Source organism: Pleurodeles waltl, chromosome 2_2, assembly GCF_031143425.1.
Source record: "Pleurodeles waltl isolate 20211129_DDA chromosome 2_2, aPleWal1.hap1.20221129, whole genome shotgun sequence".
Classification (NCBI taxonomy): domain Eukaryota; kingdom Metazoa; phylum Chordata; class Amphibia; order Caudata; family Salamandridae; genus Pleurodeles; species Pleurodeles waltl.
In genome coordinates this window covers 196,348,248-196,368,127 of record NC_090439.1, presented here as the reverse complement: position 1 = coordinate 196,368,127, position 19,880 = coordinate 196,348,248, and the positions used below count along the sequence as shown (strand labels likewise).

General features: G+C 45.3%; 1 protein-coding gene across 1 annotated transcript in view; it reads right to left on the bottom strand.

Moving 5' to 3' along the window:
* NR4A3 (nuclear receptor subfamily 4 group A member 3) overlaps positions 1 to 19,880 on the bottom strand; it is a 1,945,388-nt gene that overhangs the window by 1,807,518 nt on the left and 117,990 nt on the right. Inside the window, exon 3 of the mRNA XM_069218875.1 lies at positions 13,226 to 13,398. Within this exon, the coding sequence (XP_069074976.1) occupies positions 13,226 to 13,398 (173 nt within the window). The remainder of the gene's footprint in view (positions 1 to 13,225; positions 13,399 to 19,880) is intronic.

Sequence of the window (19,880 nt, the reverse complement as noted above, 5' to 3'; positions counted from 1 at the left end):
GTGCTGCCTGCTTTTGTGAGGGCTCCCGACTTGCTGGGCGCCCCCTCTGTCTCCTCCTCCAAGTGGCGACATCCTGGTCCCTCCTGGGCCACAGCAGCACCCAAAAACCTCTACCGCAACCCTTGCAGCTAGCAAGGCCTGTTTGCGGTCTTCCTACGTGGGAACACCTCTGCAAGCTTCTTCACGATGTGGGACATATATCCTCCAAAGGGGAAGTTCCTAGTCCTCTTCTTTCTTGCAGAACTCCAAGCTTCTTCCAACCGGTGGCAGCTTCCTTGCACCCTCAGCTGGCATTTCCTGGGCTCCTGCCCACTCTCGACACTGTCACGACTATTGGACTTGGTCCCCTTGTCTTACAAGTACTCAGGTCCAGAAATCCACTGTTGTTGCATTGCTGGTGTTTGTTCTTCCTGCAGAATCCCCCTATCACGACTTCTGTGCTCTCTGGGGGTAGTAGGTGTACTTTACACCTACCTTTCAGGGTCTTGGGGTGGGCTATTTTACTAACCCTCACTGTTTTCCTAGAGACCCAGCGACCCTCTACAAGCTCACATAGGTTTGGGGTCCATTCGTAGCTCGCATTCCACTTTTAGAGTATGTGGTTTGTGTTGCCCCTATACCTATGTGCTCCTATTGCAATCTATTGTAACTTTACACTGCTTGCATTACTTTTCTTGCTATTACCTGCATACATTTGGTTTGTGTACATATATCTTGTGTATATATCTTATCCTCATACTGAGGGTACTCCCTGAGATATTTTTGGCATATTGTCATAAAAATAAAGTACCTTTATTTTTAGTACTTCTGTGTATTGTGTTTTCTCATTATATTGTGCATATGACCCCAGGTGTATAGTAGGAGCTTTACATGTCTCCTAGTTCAGCCTAACCTGCTTTGCCACAGCTACCTTCTATCAGCCTTAGCTGCTAGAAACACCTCTTCTACACTAATAAGGGATACCTGGACCTGGCACAAGGTGGAAGTACCTCTGGTACCCACTACAAGCCAGGCCAGGCTCCTACACTCAGCAATGCAGGAATCCGCGATAGAGCCCTGGACTGGGTCACCTCCTTTCTCATCGGCAGAACCCAGACAGTCCGCCTCCCCCCATTCCGCTCGGAGGCCACCAAAATCATCTGCGCCGTACCCCAGGGTTCGTCCCTCCGCCCGACCCTCTTCTACGTCTACATGGCCCTGCTTGCTAACATCACCCGATCCCACAACCTCAACATCATCTCATATGCCGACGACACCCAGCTGATTCCATTCCTCACCAAAGACTCCGCCAAGACCAACCTCCACGAAGGAATGAAGACCATCGCCGAATGGATGCCTCAAACTTAATTCCGACAAGATGGAAGTCCTCATCTTCGGCTCCACCCCCTCTGCATGGGATGACTCCTGGTGCCCTGCCACTCTTGGAGCCGCTCCGACTCCCACCGACAACGCACGCAACCCAGGATTCATCTTGGACTCCCCATTATCCATGACCCAACAAGTCAACGCCATCTCCTCCTCCTGCTTCAACACACTCCGCATGCTCCGAAAGATCTACAAATGGATACCCACTGAAATGAGAAGAACAGCCACCCAGGCCCTCGTAAGCAGCAAACTGGACTACGGCAATGCCCTCTATACAGGAACCACAGCCAAACTCCAGAAGAGGCTGCACTGCATCCAGAACGCCTCTGCACGCCTCATCTTGGACATCCCCCGCCACTGCCACATCATAGACCACCTGAGAAACCTGCACTGGCTCCCAGTCAACCAAAGAATCACCTTCAAACTCCTCACCCACGCTCACAAAGCACTGCACAACACCGGACCAGAATACCTCAACAGACTGCTCTCCTTCTACACCCTGACCCGGCATCTCCGCTCCACCGACCTCACCCTCGCAAGCGTCCCACGCGTACGCAGAACTACAACCATCGGTAGATCATTCTCACACCTCGCCACCAAAACGTGGAACACTCTTCCAACACACCTGCGCCAGACCAAAGACCTCCTTACCTTCAGGAAATGTCTCAAGACCTGGCTGTTTTAGCAGTGGGAACATTCCCCCGTTCTCTCCCCCCTCCTCAGCACCTTGAGACACTCATGGGTGAGTAGTGCGCTTTACAAATTCCTGATTGATTGGCATGTAACTATGAATGTCTTCCAGGAAAGCATTTGTCTGAAGTTGGCTTACCAACCCCTGGATGGTATTCACAATGGCAGTCTGCCCCACAGAAGGCTATTGACCTCCTGATACTCCTCAGGAGGTCAATAGCCTTCTCACAGCAGGAGTAACAGGGGCTGGCACTGAGGTACCTATGGCAAAGGAGATGCCCACCCTCTTAGGTGAGTGGGCATGGGAGGGGAGCAAAGAGGAAGGGTGGTGCTAGTACTGGGGGTGGCGGACAAGGATGGTACAGGAACAGGTCCTGATGGGTCCCCCACCACTAGGGAGTGGGGCTGGAGGTAGAATCTAAAGATGACGAGGTTGATCCTGTGTCCTCAGTGGCACTCCCCTCACTTTCCGGGCCACTGGGTCCCTCCATGTCAGTGGTGTCATGACTGGAAGTACCGTGGCCAGATGCTTCCCCACTTGGTTTCGGCCTGTCTCCTTCACTTGCCTGGGATGATGCTCCAAATAGAAATGGGAAAAGGGTCTCCACATGTTCCTGATCACACCTGAACAAAAGCTGTGATTTACAAACAGTAACATGACATCAAGTAGGCCCCAGCAACAAATTACTTCAAGGTGGCTCCTACATGAATCATACATATGCATGTATGTCATATGAACTGTCAACAGTTGCCCACAGAAAAATCAGGTCTCAGATCTCCAATTGCATGGGTGAAGTTGTGCAATCATAATAACTATTGAACAAGTAGAAGACCAAATCACCTTCAATGCTTTGCCTCATGGAGCATACCTGTTACCTGTTGTCATACAATAGTAGGCCAACGAAAAGTTAATTCCAACAGATCCCACACAAGGTCATGCAGACATCTATTTGTCACATACTCAATAACACAATAATAAGAAATGATGCTCCAAATCCTGCCATGTTGCTGACAGCAGTACAGTATCCTGAAGGTGACATGGAAATACTCACGTCACACTGGAAACGTGTCAACAATGCACACATTTCACCATGTGTAAATTGTCCTAATTGAGTCATGGAGGTAGTACTAATGTTGCTCAGATATATTACATATTTGGCAAGGAAATGTACACTGTAGTCAAAATGTACAAATTGACAGGGAGATATGTTGCTAAAATACATAACACAATGAAACAGCTAGCACCCAGAAAATCACCACTACTATATGGCACCCCTTACAATGACAAACTCTGATTTCATCAGTAGAATCCATTAGTTCTTTGTATATTGGAGAGGCCCAGGGATTTACAAAAACTTGTAGAAGGCCCCGGACATGGTGCCCAATGGGAAGCTACATCACTGTCTCCATTTTGGCCCTGCAAACCCAGATGTCTGTGGATAAATGGTTCTACCAAACCACATGTGATTCCAACAAAACTGCAAGTTACTCCATGATGTGTGCCAACAGTCAGGCAACAAATCTTTCCCATTTAACATGTGCAGTGCACTTTGCCACTTGATGCCACATCAAAGGCATGGAAATGGACATTGTGTGTAAAAACTCTAGTCTTACATGTCATATATCTCCTTGCTACTGAAGTTGTACATGCCAAATGACATGCAATGAGGGGTGAGAGTATGTGTGAGCCAACAATCAATGGTGACACACTCCTGTCTGTGGCACCACATAAAATGTAGCCCCATTGCATATGTCCAATTCCAAAGACAGGTTGGCATGCAACTATATGTGAGGGAATACAGAAATCTTCCTGTGAATACAGGTAGACGAAGCATGAAACAGAAGTGTGCACATTTTGTTAAAAGAGAATGAGACATATGCTAACATGTCAGCACAAGGCATTTTGGCAACAGTGAAACAGGGACATAAATCATGTCAATGGACATTCACCACTTACCAAGGGAAAGTTTTGATCTGTAGCTGCACCCAAAGAACAATGTATGCTCTGTGACATGTGTGATGCCAAATTCACATGTCAGACAGTAGTGCGGCACCAGCACTCATCACACACTGAAAACAAGGGGCCTCTTGGGAGCAGATGCCAATTTACTCACTTAACCAGACACATGGCTGAGGACAGTGATCCATCACTTCTTTTTCTTTGGACGGTGACACTGAGGAGTAGTGGTCTGTTGCGTAGAATTTAGACCCACTACAACAACAAACCTTCCTTGATTGATCACTGTACAAAGCTATGTGTTGTCCTCTGAGAGCAATTGTTTTGTGGATTTTACTCAGTTGTGGTCTAGGTCCCTGGGCTACTAGGCAAGGCACATCAATATGCACCAAATTACATATCTACACAAACAGTTACTCATCTTGTGTGTCACACATGGTCTATCCCCAGTCATCAGGAGGAGATGTCAGGACCTAACACTTTAACTTGGCTGTGTGACATGCAGAAATATGTCCTGTGCTGCCTGCAAATGCCCATCAAGGTTTGGGTATGCTACTGCCAGAATGCGGGTCCCTAGCGGGGTCATGCTTCAAGGTGTGCCCTCCCACGCTGGGAGGACAGCTCTATCTGAATCTCTGAGATCTTTTGGCCCAGCACCTCAGGTCCTTCCACCTCTTGCAACAGTGGGCACTTTGCAGCTATGGAACCCCAGGGTCTGCACCTCCTGGGTGATGGCTCTCCAAATCTCCTTCTTTTGATGGGTGTTTACCTATATGTATGCATGAGACAAATCAAGCGATTACAAACACACGTTTTTGCTTAAATGGTTGTGTCACACATGTCAGAAACACCAAGCATAAAATGGCCAATTTGTCAACACACCATAAGTGTGAAGCACATGCCAATAAGTACAGGGACATGACTACACACTTTTGGATTCATCTGCAGACTAAACCACTACCCTGCTCAAGGCCTACAATGACTAAGCAAGCCTAATGACATCAGGTATTCGATGCTCCAGAAACATGTACTGTGATGTGAGCCACAATGAAACATCACACAGCAATGTGGTTTCTGAAGGGTAAACTTGTTAGGCCTGACACATTTACACTCTGTGTAGGAAAGTCCTCCTTTTTGCCCTAGTCACACCCACACTTTTTAGACAGGTACTGGTGGTTACTGACTCTTGGCTGTTCCCTGGGTACTGCTTACCAGTCCCAGGGCCAGTGCTCTGTGTAAAGTGGATATGCAAATTAGGCTAATTATAATTGGCTAAGTTAACCTACCTATAAGTCCCTAGTATATGGTAGGTCATGTAGGTTTAGGGACCACAGCATAGGTAGTGCAACCATAGGTGCACTGCTGAGGTGCCCAGTGTCGTTTTAAAGGCAGGCCTGCCTTGCTGGCTGCTTTTAAATTAAAGTTATATGCAAATTCAACTTTGGAATTAAAAGTAGTTCCAAAGTCTTAAACTACCTTATTTTTACATATAAGTCACCCCTAAGGTGTGCCCTATGTCCCTCTAGGGCTGGGTGCCATGTAACTATAAGCAGGGACCTTATATAAGTAGTTGTATAAACCCTGGTGAGGTAAAAACAGCCAAATGTGTGTTTCCCTCATTGTAGTGAATGGCCTTCATAGGCTAGAATGGGGAGACTTTATTTTAATTTTTAAAGTCCCCTTAAATGACAGATAAAAGAGTTTGGTATCAAATTAATTGTTATAATAAATCCCACAACTTCCAGTTGTTGGATTTAATATAACTTGTTCAGGTAAAGAGTTTTAAACTTTACCTGAAAAGTTGGCAACTTCAGCCCTGCAGTGTTTTTGCTGCTGTGCTCTGATTGGCCAGCCTCTGGCAGCCTGGCCAGGCTGCCTTGATGAGGTGGGAAGTGGCCTGGCTTCACACAAAGAAAAGTGCCTGTGGGAGGAGATCTCCCCTCAGCAGATGGTGAGGCAGGAAGGGGAGGGCTGCCAAACTGGTCTTCAAAGGCAGAAAAGGACATTTGGAGCAACCCAGCAACACCCCCACACCCTGCAACGCCAGACAACTAGGTGCCCCCTTGATTAGATTTGGAGAGGGCAGGAGAGGCGTCTACTGCTCACCAGTCCCAGGGCCAGTGCTCTGTGTAAAGTGGATATGCAAATTAGGCTAATTATAATTGGCTAAGTAAACCTACCTATAAGTCCCTAGTACATGGTAGGGCATGTAGGTTTAGGGACCACAGCATAGGTAGTGCACTACTGTTGAGGTGCCCAGTGTCATTTTAAAGGCAGGCCTGCCTTGCTGGCTGCTTTTAAATTAAAGTTATATACAAATTTGACTTTGGAATTAAAAGTAGTTCCAAAGTCTGAAACTACCTTATTTTTACATATGTCACCCCTAAGGCGTGCCCTATGTTCCCCTATGGCTGGGCGCCATGTAACTATAAGCAGGGACCTTATAAAAGTAGTTTTATAAACCCTGGTGAGGTAAAAACAGCCAAATGTGTGTTTCCCTCATTGTAGTGAATGGCCTTCATAGGCTAGAATGGGGAGATTTTATTTTAATTTTTAAAGTCCCCTTAAATGACAGATACAGAGTTTGGTATCAAATTAATTGTTATAATAAATCCTAAAACTTCCAGTTGTTGGATTTAATATAACTTGTTCAGGTAAAGTTTTTTAAACTTTACATGAAAAGTTGCCAATTTCAGCCCTGCATTGGTTTTGCTGCTGTGGCCTGATTGGCCAGCCTCTGGCAGGCTGGCCAGGCTTCCTTGATGAGGTGTGAAGTGGCCTGGCTTCAAACAAATAGATGTGCCTGTGGGAGGGAATTTCCCCTCAGTAGATGGTGAGGCAGGAAGGGGGAGGGCTGCCAAACTGGTCTTTAAAGGCCGAGAAGGACATTTGGAGCAACCAGCAACACCCCCACACCCTGCAACACCAGACAACCAGGTGCCCCCTTGATTAGATTAGGAGAGGGCAGGAGAGGGGTGTGTTTATGATTTTTAGCCACACCAGTGGGTGGGCTCAGACAGATGTAACCTCCAAAAATCAGATTCAGCCTTGATAGATTTTTGAAGAATGTTGCCTCCTGGAATTGGTTTTTGCCACACTTCCCAGGAAGTGGTCATCACAGGGGAAAGAACCCTGCACCTGATTGGAGAATCAGGACCCCCCTGTTTTTCACCCAGGAGCAAGGATACAACTGGCAGACCTGCACCCACGACTCAGTTCCCCACCAGATCCCTACCCGGAAGAACTACCGAAGAAGAAGGACTGCCCTGCTGGACCACTGGCCTGCACCTGGAACCTGCACTCAGAAGGACTGCACCAGCTGCACACTTGGGCTTCACCACAAAAAGGACTTTGCCTGGCTTCAACTGGTTCAAGGAGGGACTCCCTGTTTGCTACAGGTGAAAAATTGCTAACCAGAGTTCCCTGCACCAACTCCTAAAGAAATCAACCAGCTGACCACTGCCCAGTGGCCAAAAAGGAGTTTGTGCCAGGTGCATTCTGGGAATTGTAGTCCACACCCCTAAGGATCATCTCAGAGCTTCTGGACCCTTGTGGTTAGCTGTGGACCCCAAAAGAACCTTAAAAGAACATCTGGGAGAAGACCCAGAAGTTTGGAGAAGTTTGGAGAACTGTTGAAAAAAAGCTCCATAGAGGGACCGACCCGCCACAGCAACTCTAGCCGGCTTGCCTCAACCGCGACCCGGCCTGATTTGCGGGTTTGTCCCAGTGAAGAAAATCTCCAAAAAAGACACTAAGGGCCAGATGTAGGTAAGTAAAAAATTGCGACTTGCAATTTGTGAGTCATAGTGACAGACACCTTCTGTGACTCACTATGGGGTCGCAAAGACCCACCTCATGAATATTAATGAGGTGGGTTGCAGTTTGCGACCCCATAGCGAGTCTAGGCACTCACGGGGATGGTGGCCTCCTGGAGACAGCAGACCACCATGTCCGTGACTGCTTTTAAATAAAGCAGTTTTTTTTTTTCTTTTTGCAGCCTGTTTTCCTTAAAGGAAAACGAGCTGCAAAACGAAAAACTTCCGAAACCATTTTGTTTCGGTTTTTTCAGAGTAGGCAGTGAACCCTCGGACCACTGCCTGCTCTGAAAAAATATTTTTTTGGGGCATTCACAAAGGGGAAGGGGTCCCATGGGGACCCCTTCCCTTTTGCGAATGTGTTACCATCCACTTCAAGTGGATGGTAACTGAGAGTTGGTTTGCGACCGCATTCGCAGTCACAAAGCAACTCAGCATCGCGATGCGGTCGCAAATAGGAAGGGAACACCCCTTCCTATTTGCTAGTCGGAATCACATTTTGCGAGTCGGTACCGACTCGCAAAATGTGACTCTGCATCGCGTAAGGCCTTTTGCATGTCACAAACTGCGTTTTTCGCAGTTTGCGACGTGCAAAAGGCTTCCTACATCTGGCCCTAAGTCCGAACGTAGCAAGTTGACCGGGACCTCCCAGCCACCGTATCCGAGGAGGGCTCCAGGGACGTCGGATCAAGATCCAGGTTTGCCCCGGTCGAAGGATTTTCACCTCGAAAAAACAACTAAGTCTGAAGGTAAAAATCTCCACCGAGGGCTCCCGTGACGCGTATCCGGAGAAGAGTTCCAGGAGGTCGGATTGGACTGGCAGGTTTGTCCCGCGGACGAAAATCTTCAGAAAAGAGACTAAGGGGGTCATTCTAACCCTGGCGGTCGGCGACCGCCAGGGCTAAAATGACGGAAGCACCGCCAACAGGCTGGCGGTGCTTCCTTGGCCATTCTGACCGCGGCGGTAAAGCCGTGGTCAGAAAAGGGCAACCGGCGGTTTCCCGCCGGTTTACCGCCGGTTTACCCCTGGCCCAGGGAATCCTCCATGGCGGCGCTGCTTGCAGCGCCGCCATGGGGATTCCGACCCCCTTACCGCCAGCCTGTTCCTGGCGGTTTACACCGCCAGGAAGAGGCTGGCGGGAACGGGTGTCGTGGGGCCCCTGGGGGCCCCTGCAGTGCCCATGCCACTGGCATGGGCACTGCAGGGGCCCCCTAACAGGGCCCCACTAAGATTTTCAGTGTCTGCAAAGCAGACACTGAAAATCGCAACGGGTGCAACTGCACCCGTCGCACCCCAGCAAATCCGCCGGCTCCATTCGGGGCCATGCTGGGGCTTTCCCGCTGGGCCAGCGGGTGATCTTTTGAAGATCGCCCGCCGGCCCAGCGGGAAAAGTTGGAATGCTCCCCGCGGTCATTTGACCGCGGGGCGTTGTTTGGGCGGAATGACCCCCTAAGTCCGAAGGTAACATTTTGACCGAGACCTCCCGCGAGCTGTAACCGAGCAGGGCTCTATTGCTGTCGGCCTTAAACTTTGACTGTGCCCCGGTCGAGGTGCGACCAGATCACCAGATTTACGCTTTTTGTTTCTAGGTGCTAGAAAACAATAATTCTTTACAAATTCATATCTCCCGTTCCCGTTATCCGATTTTATTCGTTTTTGTGTCATTTTAAAGATAAAAATATAATCTATTTTTATAAATTGATTTTGGATTTTTAAACAGTTTCTTGTTTTTTATTCAATTACTGTTTTGTGATATTTGAATGCTTTACACTCTGTCTCCTAAGTTAAGCCTTGTTGCGCGTTGCCAAGCTACCAAGGGTTGAGCTGGGTTTAATTTACTGAGACCTAACTGGACCTAAGTGGAGGTTAGTGGCCTATTGCTAAGTGTAGGTACTTACCTGCCCTTACCAATAACCCATTTGCGTGAGCAGGGGAGTGACTCTGTCATCCCTCGGGAGACTTCTTCGGTACTTCTGGTGCAGGATGAAGACAGGAAGTCCACAGAGCGTGGCCACCGTGGAAACTGTTGCAGTTGCTGGCTGGAGCTGAAGTTGCAGAAGAAAAGTATCCCTTGTGGATACTTTGTTGCTGTTACAGCGGTTCCTGGAGCAGGCTGCAGTTGATCCAAGGTCAGAGGGTGAAGTAGTAGTTGCATAGGATTGCTGAAGAAACCTTGCAAGCAGAATCTGAAGAGAACCCACAGGAGAGACCATAAATAGCCCTGAGAGGGGGATTGGCTACCTCATCAGGTAAGGACCTATCAGGAGGGGTCTTTGATGTCACCTGCTGGCACTGGATACTCAGATCCCTCCAGAGTGACCCCACACCTTGCAAAGCAAGATGGCTGAAGTCTGGGACACACTGGAGGAGCTCTGGGCACCACCCCTGGGGTGGTGATGGACAGGGTATTGGTCACTCCCCTTTCCTTTGTCCAGTTTCATGCCAGAGCAGGGGTCATGTGGACCCTGAACCGGTGTAGACTGGTTTATGCAAGGAGGGCACCATCTGTGCCCTTCAAATCATTTCCAGAGGCTGGGGGAGGCTACCCCTCCCCAACCTGTAACATCTATTTCCAAAGGGCGAGGGTGTAACACCATGCTCTCAGAGGACATGCTTTGTTCTGCCTTCCTGGTACTGAGCTGCTCAGACCCCAGGAGGGCAGAACCCTGCCTGTGAGGTAGCAGTAGCTGCAGTGCAAGCCTCAGAGAGCTGGTTTGGCAGTACTGGGGGTCCATGCTGGAACCCCCAGGATACATGGAATTGACTACCCAATACCAGATTTGGAATGGGGGGACAATTCCATGATCTTAGACATGTTACATGGCCATATTCGGAGTTACCATTGTGAAGCTACATACAGGTATTGACCTATATGTAGTGCACCCATGTAATGGCGTCCCCGCACTCACAAAGTCCCGGGAAATGGCCCTGAACTATGTGGGGACACCTTTGATAGTGTAAGAGTCCCCTCACATTTAGTAACTTTGCACCTAACCTTCAGCAAGTGAGGGTTAGACATATTGGGGACTTATATGTTATTTAAGTGCAGTGAAAATGGCTGTGAAATAGTGTGTGCACTATTTCACACAGGCTGCAATGGCAGGCCTGTGCAAGGGTTTGTCTGAGCTCCCTATGGGTGGCAAAAGAAATGCTTCAGCCAATATGGATCTCTGGGAACCCCAATGCCCTTGGTACCTAGGTACCATATACTAGGGACTTATAAGGGGGTCCAGTGTGCCAATTGAAATTGGTGAATGAAGTCACTAGCCTACAGTGACAAAGTTAAGAGCGAGAGAGCATAAGCACTGAGGTTCTGATTAGCAGAGCCTCAGTGACACAGTCAAGCACTATACAGACACACACATTAGGCCATAAACTATGAGCACTGGGGTCCTGACCAGCAGGATCCCAGTGAGACAGGGAAAAACATACTGACATAAAGGTAAAAATGGGGGTAACATGCCAAGGAAGATGGTACTTTCCTACAGCAGTATTTAATTATCATGTAAACATGTAAAATACCCCAGTATATGTCCTACCTTTTAAATACACTGCACCCTGCCCCTGGGGCTGCCTTGGACCTACCTTAGGGGTACCTTACATGTAGTAAAAGGGAAGGTTTGGGCCTGGCAAGTGGGTACACTTGCCAGGTTGAAATGGCAGTTTAAAACTGCACACACAGACACAGCAGTAGCACGTCTGAAACATGTTTACAGGGCTACTCATGTGGGTGGCACAATCAGTGCTGCAGGCCCAATAGTAGCATTTGATTTACAGGTCCTGGGCACACATGTTGCACTATACTAGGGACCTACAGGTAAAACAACTATGCAAATCATGGATAAACTAATCATCAGGTCAATTTAGACAGAGAGCACTTGCACTTTAGCACTGGTCAGCAGTGGTAAAGCGCTCAGAGTCCAAAAGCCGGCAAAATCTAAATGTAGCACATAGTTGAAAACATATATTTATTTTAGTTAATTAATTTGTGTTCTTATCATATCCTTCCAGAATATGTAATATTAATTTCAATATGTATTGTTAATTTTAAAGCAAATCAACATCGATTCAAGGCAAGCCATATTTAAACAGTGAGCATTTTAATTTACACATGGCTTGTGTTCATTTCAATATGTGCTTTATTAATTTCAAAGCATGCTATATTTATCTCATATAGTTTGATATCCATTTCAATAAGTGTCATATTCATTTTAATGAATGTCATATTCATTTTGATATGGGTCATATCAACTTCATCAGATATCATATTCATTTGAAAATGGTTCATATAAATCTTAACATGTGTCATATTGCTTTATATGCATAGCATATTTGTGTCAGTGGATGTCATATTCATCTTAACACCTGACATTATAATTTTAATATGGGTCATATCCATTTCAACATAGGTCAAATTCATTTCAATATATGCAATATTCATGTTGCTGTGTATCATATTGATTTCAAAGCATAATATTCATTTTGACAAGTTTCATTTTAATGTCAGCATGGGTCATATCAAGTTTAAGGCATGTTGAATTAATTTCAAAAGGGCTCATATTCATTTCATGTCATTTTCATCTTAGCATGTGTCATATTCTTTTCAATAGATGTCTCATTCATATTAACGCATTATATTGATTTTAATATGACTCATACCAATTGAAACACATACTATAATCATGTCAATGTGTATCATATTACTTTCAATGCAAACCATATTCATTTTTTTATAAATGTAATGTCCATTGCACATTATATTCCTTTCAGAATAAAACATTTTCATTTCAGTACCTTTTATTCATTTCAAGGTGTCATATTCATTCCAATGTGTGTCATATTCCTCTTGGCGTATGTCAGTCATTTCAAGAAATGTCTCATTCTTTTTGACAAATATTGTATGTGTTTCAGTGATTGCTTTATTATTTACAGTGAGGTACATATTTATTTCAGTATGATTGATATATATTTCAGTATATCTCTTATTCAATTCTGAGTATGAGTTATTCATAATAATCACTAAGTAGCATATTCACTTTGCCTGGTTTCATATTTGTTTTGGTTCAAGTCAGATGCACTCTGCCATGTATCATATTTATATTGACATATAGTACATTCATTCTGGTGTATGTCATATTCATTTTGCAGCACGCTATGCATTCCTGGAGGTGTCCTATATAGGGAACTGTAATTTTGACATGAACGGCTTCCCATAACATTCAGTCTCTCTTTTCCTCCACTTTCTATTCAGGAATTTGTTTCCTGAATACACCTACCAACAACTCCTACACTGAAACATATCAAGCTTAACCAACATTGTATTCTAGAATGCAAACATCTGATCCAAATCAATCTCGTATTATGTAGCGGCACACTACTGATACATTGCAAACTTACTTGAGAATAATCAAATTCTGTAGGTGTGGTCTCTGTGAACGCCTGTATCATGCCGTTCATCATACTGACTGGAAGCGAGGATGGAGAGAATTGTGAAGGTTCCTGTTGTAAGGGACTCTTTGGCTTAGAAGGCAGGCGACCTCTCCTACCTTTAAGGCTATCAGTACGAACAACTGAAAACCAAAACATAGGTTGTGTCATATTTAAAAGAGAATATAGAGTTGCACAGCTATAAGGGCTGAACGTGTAAAATGTTCATCAAATAAAATGTTTTTTTGTAACAGTAAGCACTTGATCAGGTTTTTAGTAATGATATATCAGAGGTTAAAATAAAAACATCATACAACATTAAACAAAGCAGAAAACTAATTTCACACTCCAAATATGGCAAGTATAACAAACCTTGAATCAAATCAAACGTTGGTCATATTGTCCTACTTTCCTCACCTACTGTGCACCCAAAACATTGCACAGCATATCACAAAAGTGAATCATACATTATACACCGCCGTATATTCTAATGTGTTCACACAGTAAGTTGAATTCTTGATCAGATGGGTACTGGGTGAGATTACATAATTTTGCAGCGCATTCAAATTATTTGGATGCAGTGGATAAATGATACCCAGGCTGCACCAGTAAGCACTGTGCTGCTTCATTGAAAGGGTATCCATACTCCCCATTATGTTAACAGCAGCATAAGCTACTTTTGGCACAGCCCCCCTGGCAAGAGCTTCACCAGAGTAAATGTGTTCATGAACAACACAAAAGGATGATGGACAAAGTGTTGGAACTTTTCAAACACTCACCCTAAAGCAAGTATCTGGGTTTAATCCATCCTTCTTTTGCTCACCATGCCACCTTAGTTTGGACTCTGTCATATGCAAGTCAGTCTTGACCCTGCTCACGATGGGATGAGTCTAGCCCGAACTGTCAGGCCAGGTCCTCCCTGAACCGTAAACAAGCATCCTGGGACCAGTTTTGGAGTATCACCCCTCATCAGCCAGGCTAACTTGAATCCAGTGGCACAGTGAACTAGGGACCCACATCTGGGCATACCTTGGACACTTAGGGCAACTTTAGCAACAGAAAAGGATGATGGACGAAGTTCCTAAAATTCACCACCACACAATCACTAGCTACTCGCTTCTTAGAAAAGCCTACCCACTGAACACTCCTTACACCAATAATACCTTTCCAAAGAGACTCTGTTGTTTCACACACCAATTAATTATTAAACCAATGGACACCCTGATTTTTTAGTTGATGATCCTGTTCCACAGCTGTGTGGACTAACACAGGAACATTTTTTAGCACAACTACATATGGAGTACATTGGGGAGAGAGCTGCAATGTATGTAGATTTCGATCCTTAGAAAGTAAACCAGCCTCACATTTCTGGAATCCTTTGCCCTCAGGGCCCCTCAACTTCCTTGCACTCCCCTGGGATGTTGCTGCTAAGTTCTCTTGAAGTACTTTAGTACTGACTGGTCAACCCATAGTAACATCCATTTTCTGAGTGGGCGCTCTAGGTCTGAATTGTTCCTTCCTGTTTTGCTCATCACTAACACTAAGAGTATCTAATGGTGTATCCAAGAGGCTTTAACCCGCTCTACACCTAGAACAGGTGAGACATTGACTTCACACACTTCAAGAGATCTTTTAAGGTAGAATCAATACTGTTCAATATACTAATAAAAGGTTTAAGTGCTTTCTCCACTATACGCTTGAACAGTCCTCCATCCTGGGACTTACCTTCCTCATGCAAAGAGCCCAGTCGAGGCCCTGTAAATTTCTGATGTTTAGCCTGACACTGATGCACCTGGGGGGGCAACCCTAACAGGTCCATCGGGTTTAGTTCCTTTTGTTTTATTGATACCCAGTTTCTGAGGGTCTGTCTTAAGCTTAGTGGGTTGGGTGACAGTTCTTTCTGAGCACACGTTATTATCATGATTAACAGTCACAACAGCACCACCCATAACGCCTACAGATTAAATTTCTAGGTCCTCCCGAAGGACACAGCCATTTTGGACATGTGAAGTATCACCTTTGGTTCTTCCCTCTACAACCTCCTGAACACACCCACCTGTCACCCCTAGCAAGGACTGTTGGCTAGGGTTCTTCACTGGGAGCTGAGGAGGGAAAACTAGTCACTTCCTAGCCACTCCCAATCTCTCCTCTACCAATTGAATTTCAGTATTTAGGGCAGACATAGCTGTAGTGAGAAAATACATAATGTCTCCTTCATGGTGGCAATACTTGTAGTCGGACTCACCTTCTTTTTTTCCCATTAGCAGCAATTAGAAGACTCCTTTAGCTTAAGAACCCAAAACCAAGAGGAGGGGCCCAGCCCAGCCTCGTCCAGGCACAGATGGGCGCAGGCAGGCCCGATCCTGCCATGGTGTTCGCCCGGGCACGTTCCACGTTGCGGGAGCAGCTGGCTCTCCTTACACACCTCCAGGCACGAATGGGAAATGGCAGCCCCCCTCCTGCCGCTGAGAGTGCTGGGAAGTGAAGTTCAGGCTACTCCTGCTGTAACAATAGCAGCTCAGCATTGTGGGAGCAGCTGGCTCTCCTTAAGCACCCCCAGGCACGAATGGGAAGTGGCAACCCTCTTCCTGCCACTGAGAGTGCTGGGAAGTGAAGTTCAGGCTCACCCCGCTATAACAATAGTGTAGTGGATCCTATTTAGTTTTAATAGGAATCAGGAGTTTAGCTTACCCTTTGGCTTGCAGGCCTGTGCACCAACTCACTGGAGTCCCAGGACATGGGGACAAAGAAGGTGCAAAACGCGGTTGGTGCAGCACTACAAAGAAGGGTCCCACGCTGCCGGAGGTCAACTCAGCAAGTTGAGCATCGCAGGATAGAGTGCTGGGGACCTGGGCCAGGCTGTGCATGAAGGAATTTTTTTAATAGTGTACAGAGGCCTCAGGAGGTGAAGAAGACGTAGTAGACAGGGGTACTGTCGCTCTCAGGGAAGGCAAAGTCTTACCTCCTTCAAATTGTGTCAACAAGACTTCAGGACAGTCTACGTCGATGGGATCCACCCTCTGTGTCCTTAGGAGTACGCTCTTCATTATGAGAGGAGTCCAAGGGTACTTGGTCTCCTCTCTTTGCAGGTCTTCAGGTCCAGGAATCCACCATTTGTTGTTTGCAGACTTGGTTGGTTCTTACAATAACTCTAATCATGAGGTGTATTGTGTCCTAAGGAAACTTGCAGTACTTTACTCCTACTTTCCTGGGCTCTGGGGTGGGGTATTTTACTCACCTTTGTGGTTTTCTTACTCTCCCAACGATTCTCTACACACTACACTTGTTTAGGGGGGAATTTGTGATTCACATTTCACTTTTAGTATATGGTTTGTGTTGCGCCTAGACCTAGTTTTTCCCATTGCATTCTATAGCATTTCCTATTGTTTGTACTATCCTATGTATAATTACTTGCCTTAGTTGGTGTCTAGTGTATATGTTGTGTATAATACTTACCTTCAGAAGGAGTATTGCCTCTAAGATATTTTTGGTACTATGTCACTGTAGGAGGCTGGCCTGGTTTGTAGTGGGTACCTGGGTACTTACACCTTATACCATGTCCAGTTATCCCTTATAGTGAAATGTAGTAGTGTCTTGTGTATATATTGTGTATAATACTTACCTCCAGAAGGAGTATTGCCTCTAATATATTTGTGGTCTTGTGTCACCAAAATAAAATACCTTTATTTTTGGTAAACTGAGTATTGTCTTTACTTGTGTATAAGTACTGTGTATCTATAAGTGGTATTGCAGGAGCTTTGCATGTCTCCTCGTTCAGCCTAAGCTGCTCTGCTATAGCTACCGCTATCAGCCTAAGCTGCTAGAACACTACTCCATTTCACTAATAAGGGATAACTGGACCTGGTATAAGGTGTAAGTACGCAAGGTACCCACTACGAACCAGACCAGCCTCCTACACTTCCCATTTGCACCTGGAGGTGCTACAGGGGAGCCAGCTGCTTCTACGATGCAGGATGTGCTATTGTCGGAGTTGGACTCTTGCTCTAGGCAAGACTGCTTTTTCAGGGAAGACTGCTCTTTGCACTGGGACCTATGTACCATACACTAGTGGGGTCCATTGTGCCAATTGAAATTGGTAAATGAAGTCACTAGCCTATAGTGACAAATTTAAAAGCAGAGAGAATTTACGCACTGAGGTTCTGGTTAGCAGAGCCTCAGTGACCCAGTAAAGCACTACTGACAACACATACATTAGGCCACAAACAATGAGCACTGGGGTCCTGAACAGCAAGACCACAGTGAGACAGGAAAAAAATGCTGACATACAGGTAGAAATGGGGGTACCATGCCGGGAAAGATGGTACTTTCCTACAGGAAGTAATAGCCCTCTCCCTGTCACCGAGAGTGCTGGGAAGTGAAGTTCATGCTTCCCCTGCTGTAACAACAGTGCGTCCCACATCGCGGGAGCTGCTAGCTCTCCTTAAATGCCTCCAGGGCGCATGACAATAGCATTTTATCTGAGGCACAATGCGATTCTTGGAGGGTTGGGGGTTAGTTGACCAATGTCTGAATCTCCATTTGTTAAGAGAAAAGTATGTAGGGGACAGGCAAGGATGTTTATACCCAGCGTTTATGGATCTAACTGCGGCATTTGATAATGATGTTAGGGGTAAACTATTTAGGGGTAAACTATGGGCAATGTTGATTAAATGAGGAGCAAATCCTAGGATCGTGCACTTGTAGGCGCAAATCTATAGTGATGTGGAAGCAAAGGACAGATATGGGTTGAAGAGGGAATGGTCTCGCTTTTTTAAAGTTAGGAAGGGGTCAGACAAGGGTGTGTTCTGGCCCCCTTTCTTTTTACCTTGTCTGTTAACGGGTTAGAAGAAGCCCTAGCAGAGGTTAAGGTGGAAATCCTCTCACGATCGGTGGTGGATCTCAATCTATATTAATGTATGAGGATGACTGTGTTCTTATGGCGAAAACAGGGAGGGGGCTCCAAAAGCTTCTGAATACATTTATGGAGTTTATGACATTGTTCGGTCTGACTACTAATAGACCAAAATCATACACTATGGTGTGTGGCCGTCCTAGAAGTAGGGTTCCCCGGTTTAACATCAGGGACCCCCATTTGAATTGTGTAACCACATTTACCTATTTGGGAGTCCCCTTTGACAGTGAGTGTAAGTGGAACCACCTTAAAGAAATTAAGGTTGTGCAGTATAACCAGGCGGTGGCAGCGCTGCACACATTTATTACTAAACTCGGCTGTGCGCCACTCAAAGCAATCATTAAAATGTATAAAGCAAGGCCCACAGCGATTGCTACTTATGACACAGGTGTCTGGGGAAATACGGGTGCATCAACTTTGCAAATAAGGGAAAACACATTTCTGAGGAGTCTACTCTCATTTCCCACTAGTTTACCCGCTATTATTCCGCATGAGAAACTGGGACTTCCTTTGCTAGAGGATCTGATTAAGCTAGCCCCATTATCTTTGTGGTTGTCCTTATGGACCAGACTGGAAGCGGCCCTTACTCAGTCATTGATTTTGGACTCTATGGAATTGTGACTGGTGCAGGGGTGCACATGGTTAATGTATATTAAGGAAATGCTGCGTAGTATCAAGAGATTAAACCTGTATTCTAACCCCAGGTCTATGACTAAGCAGGCTGCTGTAGTGATTAAAAAGGAGTTGCGTGTAAAAATTGCTGAGGATAGGTGGAGGAGTAATTTGGGGAAATGTATGGTGGCAGCATATCTCCCATTATGTACTACTCCAAAATTGTACCCTTATTTACAGCATGTTCCACGATATTATAGATTTTACTTGATGAAGTTCTGGTTGGGTATGGCTCACTTTTTGGTTGCTTACCCCTCAAAGGCATGTACCTTTAGGGATTTAACACCTTGCCTATGTTACTACCGAGCAGCGAAAACACAATTGCATATGTTTCTATATTGTGAACTATACAATGTTCAGAGAAGGGCCTTCTTAATACCGTTACTTAGGTCACTAAACATCACAACATGTAAGGAAGCAATTCAATATTTACAGTTATTACAAACTGATGAGGTTTGTGCTGCGATTTATCGTTTTATTTCGATATCTGTAAAAGAGAGAAAGAAGGTGGGGAAATGATTTATAAATGAATGGAACTGTGGGCTAGTCAATTTCACACCTTTTAGGCTTATATTGGCACATTTAATATACATTTTAATGGCTATCGTTAGGATGGAATAGTGTGTCGGTTTCTTAACTATGTGTTTTTTAACTCTGTAATTTTAGTGATGATTTTAATTGGATTTTAAACTGATTCATTAAGTTATGTACTTCATATAGTGTTTTTTTTATGTGAACTCTTTTATGGATTATTATTGAAATCCGAATAACGATTTCTTTTGATTTGATTTGATTCATACTACAGAGGATGCTGAACAAGCTTCTGTGACCCCACTCTGTAATAACAATGTTCCCACTGAGCAATTTGAATAATATGGCCTCCGAGTGTACTTTGTAATAGTTTATAACACTGCCAACAGACAGGACCAAATACTCAGTGTAAGTTATGTGATTGACAATATCATAAATATCAAATATTGCCAAACAGATTTGGCAAAAGCAAAGAGGGATTGCATAACTGAAACATGACTAAAATCAATA